This window comes from Tenrec ecaudatus, chromosome 1, assembly GCF_050624435.1.
Source record: "Tenrec ecaudatus isolate mTenEca1 chromosome 1, mTenEca1.hap1, whole genome shotgun sequence".
Taxonomy (NCBI): Eukaryota; Metazoa; Chordata; class Mammalia; order Afrosoricida; family Tenrecidae; genus Tenrec; species Tenrec ecaudatus.
Genome location: NC_134530.1, coordinates 54,367,940 through 54,386,171, shown reverse-complemented (window position 1 = coordinate 54,386,171; position 18,232 = coordinate 54,367,940). Strand labels below are relative to the sequence as shown.

Sequence of the window (18,232 nt, the reverse complement as noted above, 5' to 3'; positions counted from 1 at the left end):
ACCCCCCTCAACCCACAAACAAATAAGCAACAACAACAAAACCCCACCCACTAACAATAACAAAACAGATAATAAACCTCAAGTGAAAAGAAAACCGCAAACAGCACAAATTAGGACAAAATTGAAATGGGTCATAAGGGAGAACAAATAATTAGTTGTTTAATTTTAACCTAACCACTCTGGGTTAACACACTTTCCAATATACTCTGTCTGATAGGACACAAGTCATATCCCCAGTCAATGGTCCGAGGGATTCACTGAAGATTTAACCCAAATGGAGAGCCTGCAAATGGATTTTGGGCTTTTCTCAACCTGTGGGTGGCGACCCCTTTCACATGGGTTGCCTGGTTCATAATAGTAGCAAAATTACAGTTATAAAGTAGCAACGAAAATAATTTTATGGTGGTGGGAGAGTGTCACCACAACACGAGGAACTGTATGAAAGGGTCGAGGCTTTGGGAAGGTTGAGAACCACTGTTCTAGAACCTTCTGTGAAGCAGGTGCTCAGAATCTAAGCTCAAACGCAGTTACCTCCTCCAAGCTTAGGTTTTATTATTTACAAACTTGGGATCGCATAGACTGGGGTACTTAATTTAGACCTCATTAGATAGATGGCTGCTTGTTTTAAAACAAGCCCAGTCACTGTTCTTTCTGACAACCAAACATCATCTGATGTCTTCACCACATACACTTTGCTATAGTGCCCATATCTTTTAGTGAGCTCTCCATGAGAGCTCAAAATCCATCAATCTATCTATGCTTTATATATGTCCCTGGCTCATTGTCAGTTTATTTTACTGGAGAACATTATAAATGATCCCCATGAAGCATGTGGTAAATCTGTTCATAATATCATTAATTTTACCACTTAAAAGAATTTAAGATACTGGTGAAAGAGGAAAGTCCAGGAGGGGAGGGAAAGGGGAAGATATGGGGAGAAAGGGAGAACAGGTCACAATCATCTACATATAACCCCCTCCCTGGCGGGCAGACAACAGAAAAGTGGGTGAAGGGGGATATTGGCCAGTGTAAGACATAAAAAAATAACAATAATTTATAAATTATCAAAGGTTCTGAAGGGAGAGAAGGTGGTGGACGGAGCAGGGGAAAATGAGCTGATACCAAGGACTCAAGTAGAAAGAAAGGGGTTTGAAAATGTTGATTGGTACAAATGTGCTTGATACAATGGATGGATGGATGTATTGTGATAAGACCTGTATGGGCCCCAGTAAAATGATTTAAAATAAAAGAGGGAAGTATGCACGTGTAGGATATCTTTTTAGATGACAATGCTTGGATTGATACCTTGTACAGGTTAAAAATGAAAGTGACTGGGCATTCTTTATACCACAGTGGGAGTTAGAGATGGGCCAAAACTTTCATGAAGGGAGAGCTAGGTCTGCTGGATTAAGACATGTTACAGAAAAAGCAAAGAAGGGATTAAAAGATAGCAAATACGTTGTAGTCTTCAACTGCCATTTATTAGACACCCCTAAAGCAAGAGATTTGAACCAAAGCCTGGACTTCCAAACCCATCACCTTGGGATAATAGTCATCTGCTTCTCATAGGGCCTTTCAGGCATGAGTCCAAAGGAGCATTTCAGTTCCTTTAGTCTGATAAAGGTGTTTTTAAGGAAAAGTCCAGTTCATGTAGTGGCGTTTCCAGTTTGAATCCTTCTGGAGTGACCTATGAAGGATGTTGTGTACCTTGAAAGGCCAGGGTCTAAAGTCCCAGTTGTCTATACCATGCATTCTGGGTCACAGAGGACTGGATAGAAACGTGGGTAAAGGGGCCATACTGGCAAGCCAGTGGCAGGCAGTCTCACTGAATGTATCCAACAGAAGTAATCACGGTCTCCTTAAAGCAGCGGTTCTACCCCTGCCTCCTGACCCGACCCTTTCAGACAGTTCCTCCTGTGGTGGGACCCCCACCATAGAATTGTTTTTGTTGCTACTTCATAACTGTAACTTTGTTACTGTTATGAATCGTCATGTAAATATCTGATACGCAGGATTTATTTTCATTGTTAAAAATTGAGCATAATTAAAGCATAGTGATGAATCACAAAAACAATACGTAATTATAGATTGTGAAATATTTACTTATAATCACAAATAACTGAAATTGTATCTTGAAGCATCGTGCAGCATGGGTAACAGTCTTCATGTTGGGTACTCGTAGGTGGGCGTATCTGCATGTGGGCAGACCCACCTGGAGACGGATAGAGGAGTGGTGTCTCGGTTCCTAAGACCGTCAGAAATATGTTTTCCGATGGTCTCAGGTGACCCCTGTGAAAGAGTTGTTCGACAACCCCCCCCACCCCCCCAAAAAAGGTTGCAACCCACTGGTTGAGAACCAACTGCTGCCTTTGACAGACATGCCTTCTTCGCCCTACCCCATCCTGACTTGAGTTTCTATTAAAGTTCACTAAGCACCCTTGTATGAGTGTCTGTTGATTTGGGCGTGACTGTAGATGAATGTTACATAGCAGGAACTGATTGGTAAGACTTCGTATTTAGTACATCCCTACAAGTTATTTATTTTTCTTTTTATTAGGATCATAATGGAGTTTTTCTTTTGAAGAGAAATCAGCCCATTGCTCTTTTTGACATTAAATTTCGAAATGGAAAGGATTAATTTAGTGATTTATTTTTTAGAAAGATAAATGGCTAGCAGGTGAAATTGGCTAGTATATTCAAAATACCTACCAATGCATACATTATTTTATTTTAAATCATACTGCTTCTGTCTCTGAGACATATAGATAAGCCAAATCACAGGATACAGTCTCTCCATCACCTCGGATAACAGTTCAGTCCTGTCATTACTGAAGTTGAGTTGGTGGAATGACATTATCTCCTCATGTCAGAAGCTATCAGGTCTCTTTTGACACGAACGCAGGGGTTCTGGGTTTTCTCCCTCTTGTATCCTTAGTTCCTCGCACAGTGCCTAGGATGTATAATTTGTTTCATAAGTATTCATTGAGTGAATGAGTGATTGACTTTGCATTAGGACAGAGTCTTGGGAATCGTCTTAGTGCCAAGGATGTGTGTGAACTTCTTGGAAACTCCTCCGTCTGAGTGCATGCCTAAATCTTGCTAGCAGTGATTGTGCTTTTGCCGTTTTGTTTCCTATATCTAAAGGTGTCCCAGGAGATATGACTGCCTCCATATCAGGTAGCCACCAACGTGATTCATTACTTTCAGTTTCAGCTTCTCATCAAACGATAATTTTAGACCAAGCTACTAGTTGAAGGAGGTATCCAATACCATTTCCCTGGGAAGATGTAGACTAGAGGGTGAAATGAACACTTTTCATATTGCTTTCGACTGGTTGGCAACCACTAGCACTTAACCATGTTTGTTTGTGGTTCAGGGAGCAGGTTGACATTTGAGAACTAGCTAGGTGCAAGATAAAGGAGGAAAACAGAAGTACGCAGCGCAGAGCCCACAGAGCTGGAGTACAGTATGAGAATGTTCGTTTTCATGTAGTGTCTTGCTTAAGGGTTTATTCAAATGTGTGCTGAGAGGCTTTGCATGTTCATGCCGGTTTCCTTAACCACACTGTGTGTCTTTCTCTTACCTCAGCTATTCCAAAGGCCTAATGCACTTGCTGTCCAGCAGTTGACAGCGGCTCAGCAGCAGCAGTATGCACTAGCAGCTGCTCATCAACCTCATATCGGTAAGTCCTCATCACAGGGTGCTTAGACCGATTGTAAACATCCAGACAGACTCCCCTTGTCTTGGCACCTCTAGTAGCCACATTCTCTTATTCTCTTCCCTGCTCGGTTCACTTCGCAGGACTCCCTTCAATATCAAACTCCAACTGTTTCAGGATTAAAAGTGTTTATTTTAGTAATGGTAGGCATCAGCTCTCTTTTTCTATAAAACAGATTAACACTTGTTTTGTCCTTTTGGTAGATTGTATTGACTGTAAACATAGCAACTTATAAGGAGCAAATAGTGCACCTATAAATCCATTTCTAAGTTGTATGCATTACCAATTTTAAAAAGTGTTCTATAATGAATGGTTTTTACACTAATTTTGTCATTTCTTTATGGCAGTTATTTAAAAGGTTTTTATTTAAATTATGTCTCATTATTCAGACCTTTTTTTTCTTTGGTAGGGATGGGGGTGAGGGAGGATTATGCCCTTTAAATGTCATTTTAAAATGAAGTGTTATAGCTGTAAACAAATAGTAGGAAAAATGTTTTTTACAAAAGGTGCCCAGATGGCATAAAGGAACACAGATATTGCCAATCGAGGAGTTCAGTAAGCTAGAAAAAGAAAAGACTTGTTTCCAACCAGGATAAACTTAAGGCCAAGTGTGAAAGCTGCGAGCTGGGTCTGGCATGTTATAGCTCTGTGTAACTACCCAAGGACCCTAGTGGCAGAATGGCTAAGCGTTGGACAAGATCACCAGTTTGAAATGACAAGGCATTCTATTCCCTTAGAGCAGCGGTTCTCAACCTGTGGGTCACAATCCCTTTGGGGGTCGAACGACCCTTTCACAGGGGCTGCCTGATTCCTAACAGTAGCAACATGACAGTGTGGAAGCAGCAATGAAATTAGTTTATGGTGGGGGGTCGCCACCACATGAGGCCCTGTGTGAAAGGGCTGCACATGAGGAAGGTTGAGGACCGCTGCCCTAAAGAGTCACCGTCTCGGAAACCCACCGAAGTAGCTCTCTTTTGTTCTATAAGGTAACTGTGAGTAAAAAAAAAAAAATTTTTTTTTTTTACAGGAGGGGTGGGAGAGTGTGTGAGGAAAATCGTTTTAAATGGATATAAACTTCAATTCATGTCAAATGTCCCTTAAATTGCTATCTTTTAGTTTGCTAATTTTGGCAATATTTCAGAAGTTGTGCTAAATTTAAAATGCCTTAAACAGTTTTAAAAGTTTACATTTTTTAAGCGAAGATTTTAAAAATTGACTTTTTATAAATGCCAGTATATCTTAAAAAAACGAGGCAAAAAATTCCTTTAGTCTAAACACTGCCCCCCATCGCCAACTTTGAATGAATAGCTAAGCTGTGTAGGTATTTGTTAAGGGCCGTAGGTTTTAGTCAACGTTGTTTTTACTGACAGGTATGTTTTCAGCAGGTTTAGCGCCCGCTGCATTTGTCCCCAACCCATACATCATCAGTGCTGCTCCCCCAGGGACGGATCCATATGCAGCTGGATTGGCTGCAGCAGCGACACTAGGTGAGACTTTCTGCTGCATAAAATGTGCTCTTTTTACTCTTTATGAAATTCATTTCTGCAGTGCTGATTTTGCTTCTGATATCCATTGCCATTTAGCTGCTAAAGGAGATCTTTCTCTAGCTGTAGCTGGGGCACCTCAGGTTTCAGCTTGACCACCGGAAACTAATCACTTCCCCGTTGTAGTTAGATTTTAGTCCACAGAGCAAACATAAATACAGTGTTTCTGGCATCTGCTCACATTACCGAGATCTTTCTATTGTTTCTAATCGTGTCGCGGTTCAGGCTCTTGTGACGTCGGTGTAAACATTTGTAGCTGTTCTCCTATCGACTTATACTTTCCTTGTCTCCTCTTTCCTCGTATTGCTAAAAAAATAATGATCTCAAACACAAATCTTACCATTTCACCTTTTATTGATTTAATCTTTTAACAACCTATATGCAAAAGTAACTATCAAGCATGCCTGATCACCAGAAGCTATGTGGATGGGTGGGGTGAGGTATTTTCCCTTGGAATCAGCAGTTTCCAGAACTTAACAGGTAAGTCAGGGATTGCTGGGGCTGCAGCCCATAGTGTCTAGAGCGTTCTCGATGACTTGTGCGTGTGTGTAAGTTTCTCCCTCTTAAATTGGCTCACATCATACCTTCTGATTTTTATTTCTGGTCAATGCCATGCTGCTTTCAGCCTTTGACTGTTGTGCTAGTTAAGGTTTATTGTACCAACCTGGACGATGAACACTTGTAGGATTAATTGAGGGGCAGAGAGATAAATGACTCGGCGAGTTTGCCTATCTGGTCTCTTGCTCTGTAATGGTCGGACCAGTTGCAGCTGCCTTAGTTAGATATCTGCCTCAGTTGGGAACGCTCACTTCCTACTAGACATCCCTGAGAAGCCACATGGACCTGCCCTGATGCAGCCCTGGGTACTGGAGAAGCCGATTGGAGACCCCTGCCAGCACTGAGATGCTTACAGGCTCACTGATTAAGCTTTCCTCCTGCAGTCGGTGTCATTGTGTGTTTTGTGAGTTTGAGAAGGATTTTGTAGATCAATCGGGGACATATGGGCTAATGTCAGACTTACGGGCTTGGACCGCACTGTGTTGGGATGCTTAATGTACAATTACCCTTTATATAAAACTCTTTTATAAAATATGAGTGTTGATGAATTTTGTTTCTCTAGTCTACTAGATTAATACACCTTTGTCATTCTTTGCTGGGGCTGATGGTCCTTAGCTGGCATAGCCACCTCTAGGAAGATTCTTCGCTGACCCTTTTCTGAGCTGTTTGTTTGCTTGTGGGTGTCTAGGTGAATGTCCCTTTCCCTTGAGATAGCACTCTGTGAACAGCCAGCACCTTTGTTACTTAAATCTTTGTGGTACACTGGCTAGCTCCATGGTGGGTTCATAAATGTTGGGTGGGTTGAATTCAACTTTTGGACCAAATAAATGCTTCAACAAGCTGATGAAGCACTTGTCTTTACGAAGAAATTTGGAAGATAGCTACCAAGCCAACCAACTGAAAGAGATCCAAAGAAAGGTGGTCAAACATTGTGGAAATTATTGAACAATTATTAATGTCACCTGCAAACAAAACTTTGCTGAAGATCAGATAGGAATGGTGCAGAAGTATATCACTAGGGAGCTTCCAGAAATCAAGCCAGATTAAGAAGAGGACAAGGCAGGAGGGATATCTTCACTGGCATCAGGTGGATCTTGGCTGGAAACAGAGAATATTAGGAAGGTGATTTCTTGTGTTTTATTGATTATGCTGTGTAGATCATGTAATTGGGAAGCCTTGACAACAATGGGGATTCCAGAACATTTCAGTGTGCTTTTGGAACCTGTAAAAGACTTTTGGTCCTTTTACAGGAACTACAAACCAAGGAACTACTGCATGGTTTAAAGTCAGGAAAGGCATGTGTCTGGGTTGTAACCCTTGAGGATCTTCCTGGTTTTTTTTGTGTGTTTTTTTTACTGACAGCTTTGCCAAGTATGGTGTGCGGTCTGATCTCTCCTGACAAAATGCCCCAACTAGGAGGAGTTATCTTTAAAAAACCCACAAAACAAAAAACTGCTGGGCGGAGCTTTGTAATATATACACTTCTCCCTCTAGGCGAGCACCGAGCAACCCACTTTGAGTTAGTGCAACCAGCACCCATTGGCGGCCTGGGAAGGGTCTCTCTGGTCATAGTGAATTTATTTGTAAATGCAGTTTCACTTGAACCTCTTTTCTTGTGATGACCAATTTAAGAGAACAGCGTGCGACTGAAATTTTGTTTCCTGCTCGGAAAAAATGCTGCAGAAACTGTTGTGATGTTGAACACAGCTTACAAGGACAGTGCTAGGGGGGAAACTCAAGTGTACGAGTGGTTTTCTTGTTTCAAAAAGGTGAAATGTCAATTGTTAACCTCATTCTGGACGCCTGTCAACTTTCCGGACAGATGAAAATGTCAACAAAATTCATGCACTTGCACTTGAAGACCAACGACAGACTAGTGAAGAGATGGGGAAGTTATCTGGACTATCTTGGAGCTCAGTTCAGAGAACTGTAATGGGCGATTTGGGAATAAGAAGGGTCCTGGGAAATTTGTGCCTCGGGTTCTGACTGACCAGAGAAAGAGCATCCAGTGGAAACTGCCTTGCTTTGGAAGAACAGCTTCAAAGTGACCCAGAATTTTTTCCCCAAGGTCATTACTGGCGGTGAGACATGGTGTCATTCTTACGACCATGAGAGCAAACATCAATCAAACCAGTGGAAGACGCCAAAGGCTTGTCCAGTGCAGTCAAAGATCAAGAGGTGCTTTTTTTTTTTTTAATGGGATAGTGCACCTTCACTATTTGGAGTTCGTTTCACCAGGTCAGACTGTTCATCAAGGTCTATTTAGAGCAGTGGTTCTCAACATGTGGGTCGCCCAGTTCATAACAGTAGGAAAATCAGTTGTGAAGTAACAATGAAAATAATTTTATGGCTTGCGGGGGGGACAGGGTTTTCTACCACATGAGGAACTGTTTTAAAGGGTCACAGCATTAGGAAGGTTGAGAACCACTGACTTAGAGGTTCCGAAAAGATTGCGTAACAGTGTACAACAAAAAGAGGCCTGAATTGTGGCAAACGGGGGACTGGTTTTGCCACAACGACAATATACCTGCTTATACAGCCATATCAGCTTGCCAGTTTTTGGCATAAAACAGCATGCCTCTCTTTGCCCATGCACCTTACCTGACCTCGCTCCCTGCGACTTCTTTTTGTTTCCACGAATGTAGAGGAACATGAAACAACAGTGATTTGATGACATAGAAGGTGGTGAAGGGGGGAAAAATGAGGGAGATGCTGTCATCCATCCAAACAGATGAGTTTGAAAAATGTTTCCAAGAATGGATTCGCAGACTTAACAAATATATTAAGCGTGATTGGAGAGTACTTTGAAGGTGATAAGGTTGTTTTGTAAAAAAAAATTAAAATCATAGCTTGGGGGGAGTGATTTCTCTTTTGGGGGGAGCACCCCCTTGTCTGTGAGGTAAAGTCTTGTCATCCTCACTTGAGGAGCATTTTGACTCTGCTTCTTCCAAGACAGACCTGTTTATTTCTCTGAGTCCTGCTTGCCTCCACTTTTCTTTGCCAGCACCATAATTCAAATACATCTCTTCTTTCTGCTTTTCCAACTTTCATATCAGATGAGGCGATTGAAAATGCCATGTCTTTGGGTCAGGCTCAGTTTAGTCCTCAGAATGACATCCTTGTTCTTCAATACTTTCAAGACATCTTGCGCACCAAATCTGCCCACAATCAGTTAGAACTTTAGATGTCTGTTTCTATCCTAGCTTAATATATGTTGCTTGGAATTTTAAAAACAAACCAAAAAACCTGGTCTTTGAGACGACACACTTGCCCTGACTCAGATGATCATTTGGTGATGAAAACTTTTCTGCTTACACTCAGCTGGGGAGCCAAACAGAAAGAATGACATGCTCTCACACAGAAATGTTAACCATTCAACCTGTTCCAGGATTGTGTATTCCATACTTGTTGATGAAGATCCAAGATCGTGCCCTTTCAGTATGGATTACATTTCAGTGTGAAGTAAACAAAAATCCCCGCAGTGAGCCCAGTAGGTAACACGGTGACGAGTGGAAAAAAGACTGAAATTGCCAAGGATTTCCATCTTGGAAATCTACAATCAGTGCTCCTGGAGCCAGTGACACATTCTATTGGGGACATTTGCTGCACAAGGCTTCAGAATGCTGTTGAAAAACACAGATGTTGCTTTGAAGATTAAGGTGTGCCTGATTCAAGCCATGGTATTTTCATTTGTCTCATATGCATATGAAAGTTGGATATTGAATAAGAAATGCCGAAGGATTGATGCATTTGAAATATGATGGCAGAGAATATGGGAAGTATCATAGAGTGCAAAATGAATTTTGTTCCGGTAGTACAGCCAGAAGCTCTGTAGAGGCAAGAATAGCTAGATGTCGTTGCATGCACTTTGGAATGATCTTTGGAGAAGGGCGTCATGCTTGATAAAGTGGAAAAAGAGGAAGGTACTCTAGATGGACTGACACAATGGCTGCAACAATAGGCGCAAATGTAAGAACAGTTGTGAAGATTGTGCCGTGTTTCTGTTGTATGTAGGATCGCTGTGAGTTGGACTACAACAACCCGTAGTGTCATTTACAGAAGTGAAAAAGGCGTGTTGATGAGCGAAATGAAATGAATTAGGTGCCTGGGTTTTTTCTCGAGTGGCATGCTTGGCCACTGGGTGAGGGTTAGGTTGTTTAGGCCAATGCAATGGTTTGCTTTCTTGACTCTCAGGTTATCTTCTTTGGAAAACGTTGGTTTCAAGACTTTGTATTTATTTCACTTGGAGATGTGGTTTTTGGTGTTGATAGGTCTACAAATAAACATATAAAGCCTTGTTAATAGTAGTAAAATAACCCTTCTAACAGTTTTTTTCTAAAGCAGGCTTAATTCTATACCAAGTGCACACATTTGGTGTGTTTCAGTAGGCACCTTTGTTTTATGAACAGCATCTTGATTTTGGCTTAAACCCATAGTCACAGGAAATACAAGTTAGAAATGTCAGAGCATATTATTGGACATGATTCAATCTGATTTGTGTTTTAGAAACTTAAAATGGAGAAGAACAACAGCAAAAAAAACAAACAAACAAAAAACAAACCAAACAAACACAAAGCAAACCGGGAAAAAAGTTCTAATTTATTAAGGCGTAGTGAACAGTTTCCCCAGAATTAAGAAAGAGTTTCGATAATAGTAAATTTACTCCTTGAAACTATAATCTGCTTTTTTACCATTGAACGAAGAGGACACCACTTTGGCTGTGTTTCTTTACACCCATGAACTCACCATTTCTGTCCTTTCCAACAAGCTTGATCCGTACTTGTCTCATGTCTTTTACAGCACCTTTTGGGGTGCGAGGCCTAGGTCATGGCTTCTCGGCCGTTCCGTCAGCTGTTTCTAAAGCTCACCTTCCCTTCGTGCGTCAGTTATTCTTTTCCCTCTTTGTCTTTCGTTCCTTTCGGCACATTACTGAAATTTGAAGAGCTAGCAGTAGAGATTTTATGTGGTATTTTCTGTGTTTTGAAGAAATTAATGATTCGCTAGAACGGACGAATGAATTTTGAGTTAATATTTGATAGTAGATGCCGTCTTGGGGCCCCTGAGGTGAGTTGTACAGTGTCAGCTTTTTCTTACCTTTCTCTCGCTCTTTTCAGGCCCGGCTGTGGTCCCTCACCAGTATTATGGAGTTACTCCCTGGGGAGTGTACCCTGCCAGCCTTTTCCAGCAACAAGCTGCCGCCGCCGCCGCTGCCTCTAATTCCGCTAATCAGCAGACGACCCCACAAGCTCAGCAAGGGCAACAGCAGGTAAAAGTCAACAACATGTACCTTTATGTGTCACTTTGTTACTGTGCATCATTAAAATGTGTCGACTGCTCCTAACAGGGAGACATGAATAGATGAGTTCTCTGATGGTATGTGTGTCAGTGAGACAAGATGAGAGAGGGGAGGGGGAGCAGAGACCACACCCATGGGCATATGTTGAGTTCAAGCTCAGATTTGAAATCTCTTTATTGAAGGCCTGTTATATCCAACGACTTTCAGTACACTTAGGCCGACAAAGAAAACCACTTAGAGCACGGTTGAATTACAGGTGTACATGGGTGACATGTGGCAGATCTCTTGAGATGGCTTAAATTACATATTGATTGTACATACATCTTAGGCCCATCGTAGCCATTTTAACTTACAGTAATAGCTTTTCTTTAAGCCAGGAAAGGATTGTTAAAGTCAAAACTAAACATGTCTTTTACAAATAGTCTGCTTTTTACTCCTGATTTACTAGAGTAAGGCCTAGTACTACTGCTGAAAACAGTGTTAAGTTTGGGAAACAGTAGGAAAGAAGGCAGGAAGGGCTCCTAAATTTTCTTGTCAAAGTAATAGTAGCCAACATTCCAGGCTTTATTTATTCCTCACAAAATTGGGCTTATTCTGATCACATGGCTTTATCTTAAACCTATTAGAATTTTCCATAATTAATGTTATTTTAAATTACATCTTTTATTAGCGACAATAATATCCATCATATGAGAGTGTATACCAAACTTTATCTCAACCCAAACCCACTGACAAGTTGATTCTGACTCTTAGCAACCTCGTTAGGACGGAGTAGATCTCTTCCACAGAGGCTCTCAGATTCCAGCTTTCCTCTCGCACAGCAGCCGAGCCACCCACCCCCGCGTTCTTACTCAGTGCCCACAGCTACCCAGCGTGCCAAAGGGTTTCTTTTATTTTAATCAGCTGCTCGTTTGGATTTAATTTAGCAGTATTTTGTTGTCATAAATGAGTCTCTTTGCATGTATCTGAGACTATTTCCCTAGAGAAACGTGTCTTGCATTTCTATCGATTTCATCTCAGATCAGTGTTTTTAGAGTAAGGAATTCTTTGGAAGCCAGTACTTTATGAGTCAGATACCAGCTCCATGAAGGCATCCATACAGGTTTGTTGACAGAAAAAGTGATCCCTATTGACTAAATTTCTTAGTGGTGGCCTTCTGTGGTAGTCTGTATTTCTTTTGGGGGGGTGGTTTTTTGTGTTTAAGTGGCTACCAAATTATTTTGGATTTAAAATAGTAGTAATTGCCACATAGTAACATAGCGGTAACATAGTGGACAAATAATGACTACGATTTACTAAGGTTTTCTGTAAAGTTAGATGTTCTGCATGTTCTTTTTATTCATTTTCATTCTGACCTACTGTTCGGCTCTTGTGGAAATGGGAATTTTTGTGCCTGGGTCACACACTACCGGGTGCTCCGTTTGAGCAGCCTCTGTCTTCACAACTTGAGCCGATATCTGACCGCATTCTGGTCATAGCTGGGCTCGTAGAGACCCGAGATCTTGTTTCTGCTCTGCTGTGTGCTGGGCACTGTATGGACAAGGGGCACCACTCTGAATGCAGCTTTCTTAGCTCTCCAGTAGCTGTGATGACCATTTCATAATTTAGATCTCCTGGCACATACAATTATAAATCCTACTTTCCAAAAGTTGGCATTCATTTTTAATAAGAACCATTATATTTACTGTTTTTGTAAGATTTAAAATAACAAGTTTTAAAGGAAAATGTACTTTTTCTAAGTGAACTTCATTGTTGCAGTGCAGAAATGAGAGATTCTTTTTGTACTCTGCTTTTGTCCTTGTGGAGCTTTATAATTTCGAAGACCGCATTTATGTTCTAAGCTCAGAAACGATTTCAGAAATAGTTCATGGAAATTGGTGAAATTCCAGTTAAAACTTCATTTTCGTTGTGTCCTTTGATACTTAACACCTCAAACCCCCCCACCCCCCTATTCTAGACACTGGGTTGAAGCCAGGTATGGCCGTTGGGATTTGTATTAAACACTACATTTTGAGAGTCGTGCTTTGGATGACTTCTGAGCTGGACAGCTTGAGTGAGATTGTGTTCATAATGATTTTATCAATCGTGATGGGAAACTGTAGAAGGAAATGTGATTGTTAATCAGAATATACTCCCGTGGACTGCCTGCTTGCTTATTATATACTTGGAGCTCTCAAACAGTGTACTTGAAACTAGTATTTTTGAAAGCAAATTTAAATGTTAGAGTTGCCTTCCATGATCGGTAGCAAGTAATTCCTAGGGTAATGTCTTTTTACAAATAGGTAATCAGTCATTTTGTTTATTTGTTACACTCTATATGTTTTTGGTAAAGTTTTGTATATAGTTGGTTCTGTAAAATGTGAAATAGGAAAATGAGAAGTGGCAATTTATGAAAGACCTTAGATGTATACTCAGTGCCCACGTATTTCTAGAGAGACAGTGCTGCTTCCCCCGCTATAGGATGGGCTCCTTCTGTCTTCAGACATCTCTCCACTGAGCCGCGACACTGATTGCTTTGGTCTGATTTTGTTCCCTTTTAACTTGCTTTTTACTCTTCCTAGAGTGAGATTTCTTCTGGGCTGTTGGATAGCCACTTCCCAAATGTTCTCTTGTTACAAACTCCCTAGATTGTATTGAAACATTCCTTCTTGTGTACATTTGGCTACACGTCTTCGGCTACCAGCAAAATAAATCTTACAATACTAGAGAATGATAGAGATTAGCCATTGGTCTTTAATTACTTACAGGGATCCAGATACTATGCTTTATGTGCATATTTCCAACCCTCCTAGAAAATCCACAAGAAGGACATAAGACTTGGAGTAAACCAAGTGTTCACACATCTTCCCCCTTGAGTGCAGTGTTGTACATATTAAGCACATTTAATTAAGGTGTGATTGATGACTAGTGTTTCTCTTTAACATTTTTCACTCCGTGGTACCCGTAGAAATCTGTACCCAAGCTTTTTTTTTCCTTTTAAGTTAATTTTTTAATTAAACAGTTTTTAAAAAAACATTTTATTAGGGACTCATACAACTCTGATCACAATCCATACATCCATCAATTGTGTAAAACACATCTGTACATTCTTTGCCCTCATCAATTTCGAAGCATTTGCTCTCCGCTTAAGCCCTTTGCATCCGGTCCTCTTTTTTTTACCCCCTCGCTCCCCGCTCCCCCCTGTACCCAAGCTCTTAACCACAGTCTTGTGTTTTCTCAATCACACATGCAAACTGTTAGGTGATAAGAACTTTGCCTTTGAAAACATTGCAAAACACGTTGACATAGGCTTTTGTACTATTAGCCTTGGTCTGTAGGTTTTGCAGGTTTGCATGCTGGATTATGAGGTGTGTAAAGTAAGTTCTTCAGCATATTCAAATTAAGAATGATTATAAGCAACTTAATCCTTATGTGTTTGTTTTTTTTGTCCTTTGTGACAGGCACACCTGGTTATTTGGTGCTGAATTCCAAGGGTTCTTCACTAATGCTCATCTACAGTTAGACTGCTGTGTGTGTGTGCTGTGTATGAGAGTAGTAGATGCAGAAGCAGGCCAGAATGCTCCTAGATCAAATTTGCTGAGCTCACTTGGGGTTATTTAGGTCTTGATGAATGAGAATAGAGTTTAATGGGTAGAGAAAAGAATCTTCTTTTCCATATAAAGAGAATACGGTTTCTTTGGGACTTTGGTTTTTGCTTTTAAAGAGAGGCATTTTAACTTAAATATGTTGGAAAATGATCCGTCTTGACTATCAAAACACCCCTCCAACTTAGTCACGGCTCTCTTACACCTCTCTCCCTCGTTGTCACAGCACTGACAGGAAGTCTTCATTTGTTTTCTCTCTCTTTCCTTAGAGTAAAATTCTACCAGGGTGGGCCCGTACTCTTGTAAGAAGTGCTATTGATTGAATTTATGCCCTTACAGCCTTGCCATATTATCTATTTAGGGAAAATGTTACAAGCATTTCATTTTAAAGGTTGACCCAAATTGAATCCACACTGGTCGTCTGTAAGTACGGGAAGTGAGTGACCAATAGACTCTGCTTCCCATCCAGGTTCTCCGAGGAGGAGCCAACCAGCGTCCTTTAACCCCAAATCAGAATCCGCAGGGACAGCAGACAGACCCATTAGCGGCAGCCGCAGCAGTGAACTCGGCCCTTGCCTTTGGACAAGGGCTGGCAGCAGGGATGCCAGGTAAGGCTGCACTGTTGTTTTAAGTCCCTTATCAAAACACAGCACTTTGGGGGTGGGGCTAGAGGCCATGGACCCTGCTATCATCTTTTACTTAGGCCTGTTACTAGGGGACTGGCAAAGATGACATACTTGCCCTCACTTAGACCATAGTTCATTGATGAGAGCATCTACTTGTTCTGAGCCAGTCTCAGATTTGTTGGGGTTGGGGTGTGCTATTTCCTTTGTATGATGGAGTGCTTATCATTACTCAGAAGCTTTTGTGTTTATTCACATGGTCTTGACAGCATCATTAGATACACATTTGTTGTAGCTCTTGTTAAAAGGTCAATCCTTAATTTGGGGGGCTTATTGAGAAGCCTTTTCTGCCCACCTCTGAGATAGACAGTCTCGCATGCACGCGTGACTGTGTCAAATTAATAACTTACTCTAGTCTCACTGTGAATTGACCATGTGCTTTACTATAGATGGAATGTAGCTGATAATTCTTCCATTGACACAGATCTCTTTGAGACTGCAGGATATATACAAGTCTGGAATCTGGAGAGAATATTTTGAAACATGGTGGTAGCAATTATACAATACTGCTTGATGTGAATGAACTATGGAATAGTATGATTTCTATTAATTTCCAATAAAATGGTTTTGGGAAAGATTTTTTTAAAAGTCGGAAATCCTTTTTTGCTATGGACATAGCCAGATTAAGTGATCCATTTATCAATTTATTGAGCTCAACTCAGACCATTCTTGGTTAGAAACAAAGCAGTGAATATTTTTCATTTCTCATGGCTCAGAGTAGGTTTTGTAGGTTTCATTTCAGGTGGTATTGAACAAGTCCTGTCAGCTGTTCATTCAGGGCTATCTGGGTAGGTCCTGTGTATGCATGTTTGCTCTTGGTAGCTTACAGGATATTTATGCTCGGGTTACTTTGTGGCATGAATGCACACAACTGTACCTATTTGAAGTCTCTTGTTTTTGACAGAGTCTAGAACACAGACGAGGTGTCAGCGTAAGGCTGTTGGTGAGAGCTTGGTTAGCTCTCACACCCCTGGACAATGGTGACTTTGAAGAGTGCAGCTATTCCCTACTCTGCCACCCTCCTAACACTTAGCAGATGATAATACTATTCTCCCGAGTGGGTACTTAATACTTGCCAGACATCAAGCTCATTGCTCCCCATTCATCTTTTGACTTACTTTTCAGACGAATCCTATGAGACAAGTACAGTTACCTTCACTTGACAGGCGAACAAGTGGCTATCCAGAGATCCAGGGTTATGAAGCAGCCATTTAATTGGTGGGGTCAGGCTATAAATGCAAATCTGTTTGACCCTAAAGCTGCATTTGTAACGCGTTTATACTGTGTGGGTGCCCGGCAGTCACTGGTTGGTTCTGCGCATGCTTATATGTTGGTGCAATGTTCCCAGGGTATCCTGTCTTGGCTCCTGCGGCTTACTACGACCAAACCGGTGCCCTTGTGGTGAACGCAGGAGCGAGAAATGGTCTGGGAGCTCCCGTTCGACTTGTAGCTCCGGCTCCGGTCATCATTAGCTCCTCAGCTGCTCAAGCAGGTGAGCTTACATCTAGGAGATTTGTGTCAGAGATGCTAAAGAGTGATTGCTGAGGGCATGCTTAATGCCCTATTTTGGCAGATAGGAGGGCACTCCCAAAGTTTGTGAAAAAAAAAAATAGAATTCAAAGAAAAATGAATGGTCCCATGATCTCATCTCCCCAGTGATCTTTTTGAAGACCCCTTTATCCAATTCTCTGTAGAGCAACTCTGCCCTTGATATTTCAGAGAGAATTGGAGCAGCAAATGCATTTAGTGGGTTCCCGTGATCTTGCGGGCATGTGCCGTCCGGTTAACAGCAAGGACTGGACCCACCGAGAAGGGGGAAGTTGGGTTATACTTACAAAGTGACATTGTTGGCTGATTAAGTTCCAAGAAATCCACGGTGTTATTTTAAGACCACAATTTCTTTTTCTTTGTTGGTTGGTGGTGATGGTAGGTAGGGCAGGTTAACACGGCAGGGAGAACAAAGATACTGACAGTTGGCAGAGTAACTAATAAGTGGTTTTTTAGGGTATGGAGTTTTATTTTAAGCTTCATAGACTCTTTGGACTTAGAGTAGAGGGCAAATGTAGAAGAGAATCAACACGCTGCTAAGAAAACTTAGTAGGGGCTTTAGCATCTGGCTGTCCTATAACCGTCACACATAGATGTTTGTGGAATTGTGGGAGTGAGGAAGCCGAGTTTGGCCCCCTGGATGCTCACCAGTGGGCACAGACCCTTTCCCACTCCCAGCAGAGCTCATATGCGTCACTCAAGGGTCCCATTCACATGGAAAATAGAAACCCAACATGAAAGCCTCAGGCAAAAGGCGCAGAGATGGCTGTGTCTGGTTCTTTAGAAAGGGTTATGCTCACCTTGAAAAGATAGGGTAGCGTCAAACGATTTTTTAAAAATATATACGACTGTAGTTTACAAATGTGGCCAATCCTTGCGGTAGCCAAACAATGTTCTCTTTTCCTTCGTAGCTGTTGCAGCAGCCGCAGCTTCAGCCAACGGAGCAGCCGGTGGTCTTGCTGGAACAACAAACGGACCGTTTCGCCCTTTAGGCGCCCAGCAGCCTCAGCCCCAACCCCAGCAGCAGCCCAATAACAACCTGGCCTCTAGCTCTTTCTATGGCAACAACTCTCTGAGCAGCAGTTCCCAGAGCAGCTCCCTCTTCTCCCAGGGCTCTGCCCAGCCTGCCAACACATCCTTGGGATTTGGAAGTAGCAGTTCTCTCGGCGCCACCCTGGGATCAGCCCTTGGAGGGTTTGGAACAGCAGGTAGAAATCAGGCTGATGTGCTGTTAAAAACGGAATTTTAGTTGTTGTTACAATCCTGATGGATCACTGACAATGCATGGAGTCCTGGACAGA

At 41.7% G+C, this 18,232-nt stretch overlaps 1 protein-coding gene and 1 non-coding gene across 11 annotated transcripts in view; both read left to right on the top strand.

Moving 5' to 3' along the window:
* Window positions 1-18,232, top strand: part of PUM1 (pumilio RNA binding family member 1) — a 138,815-nt gene that overhangs the window by 90,895 nt on the left and 29,688 nt on the right. For 6 of the 10 annotated variants that reach the window (XM_075553306.1, XM_075553267.1, XM_075553299.1 and 3 more), the window contains 6 exons: window positions 3,589-3,682; window positions 5,089-5,205; window positions 10,935-11,086; window positions 15,170-15,308; window positions 16,732-16,875; window positions 17,843-18,139. In XM_075553306.1, coding sequence (XP_075409421.1) covers window positions 3,589-3,682; window positions 5,089-5,205; window positions 10,935-11,086; window positions 15,170-15,308; window positions 16,732-16,875; window positions 17,843-18,139 — 943 coding nt within the window. The remainder of the gene's footprint in view (window positions 1-3,588; window positions 3,683-5,088; window positions 5,206-10,934; window positions 11,087-15,169; window positions 15,309-16,731; window positions 16,876-17,842; window positions 18,140-18,232) is intronic. The other 4 variants (XM_075553309.1, XM_075553290.1, XM_075553285.1 and 1 more) reach the window with 2 other exon arrangements.
* Window positions 15,419-15,494, top strand: LOC142438396 (small nucleolar RNA SNORD103/SNORD85). Its single transcript, XR_012782775.1, has one exon. It is a non-coding gene; the product is annotated as a small nucleolar RNA SNORD103/SNORD85 (small nucleolar RNA).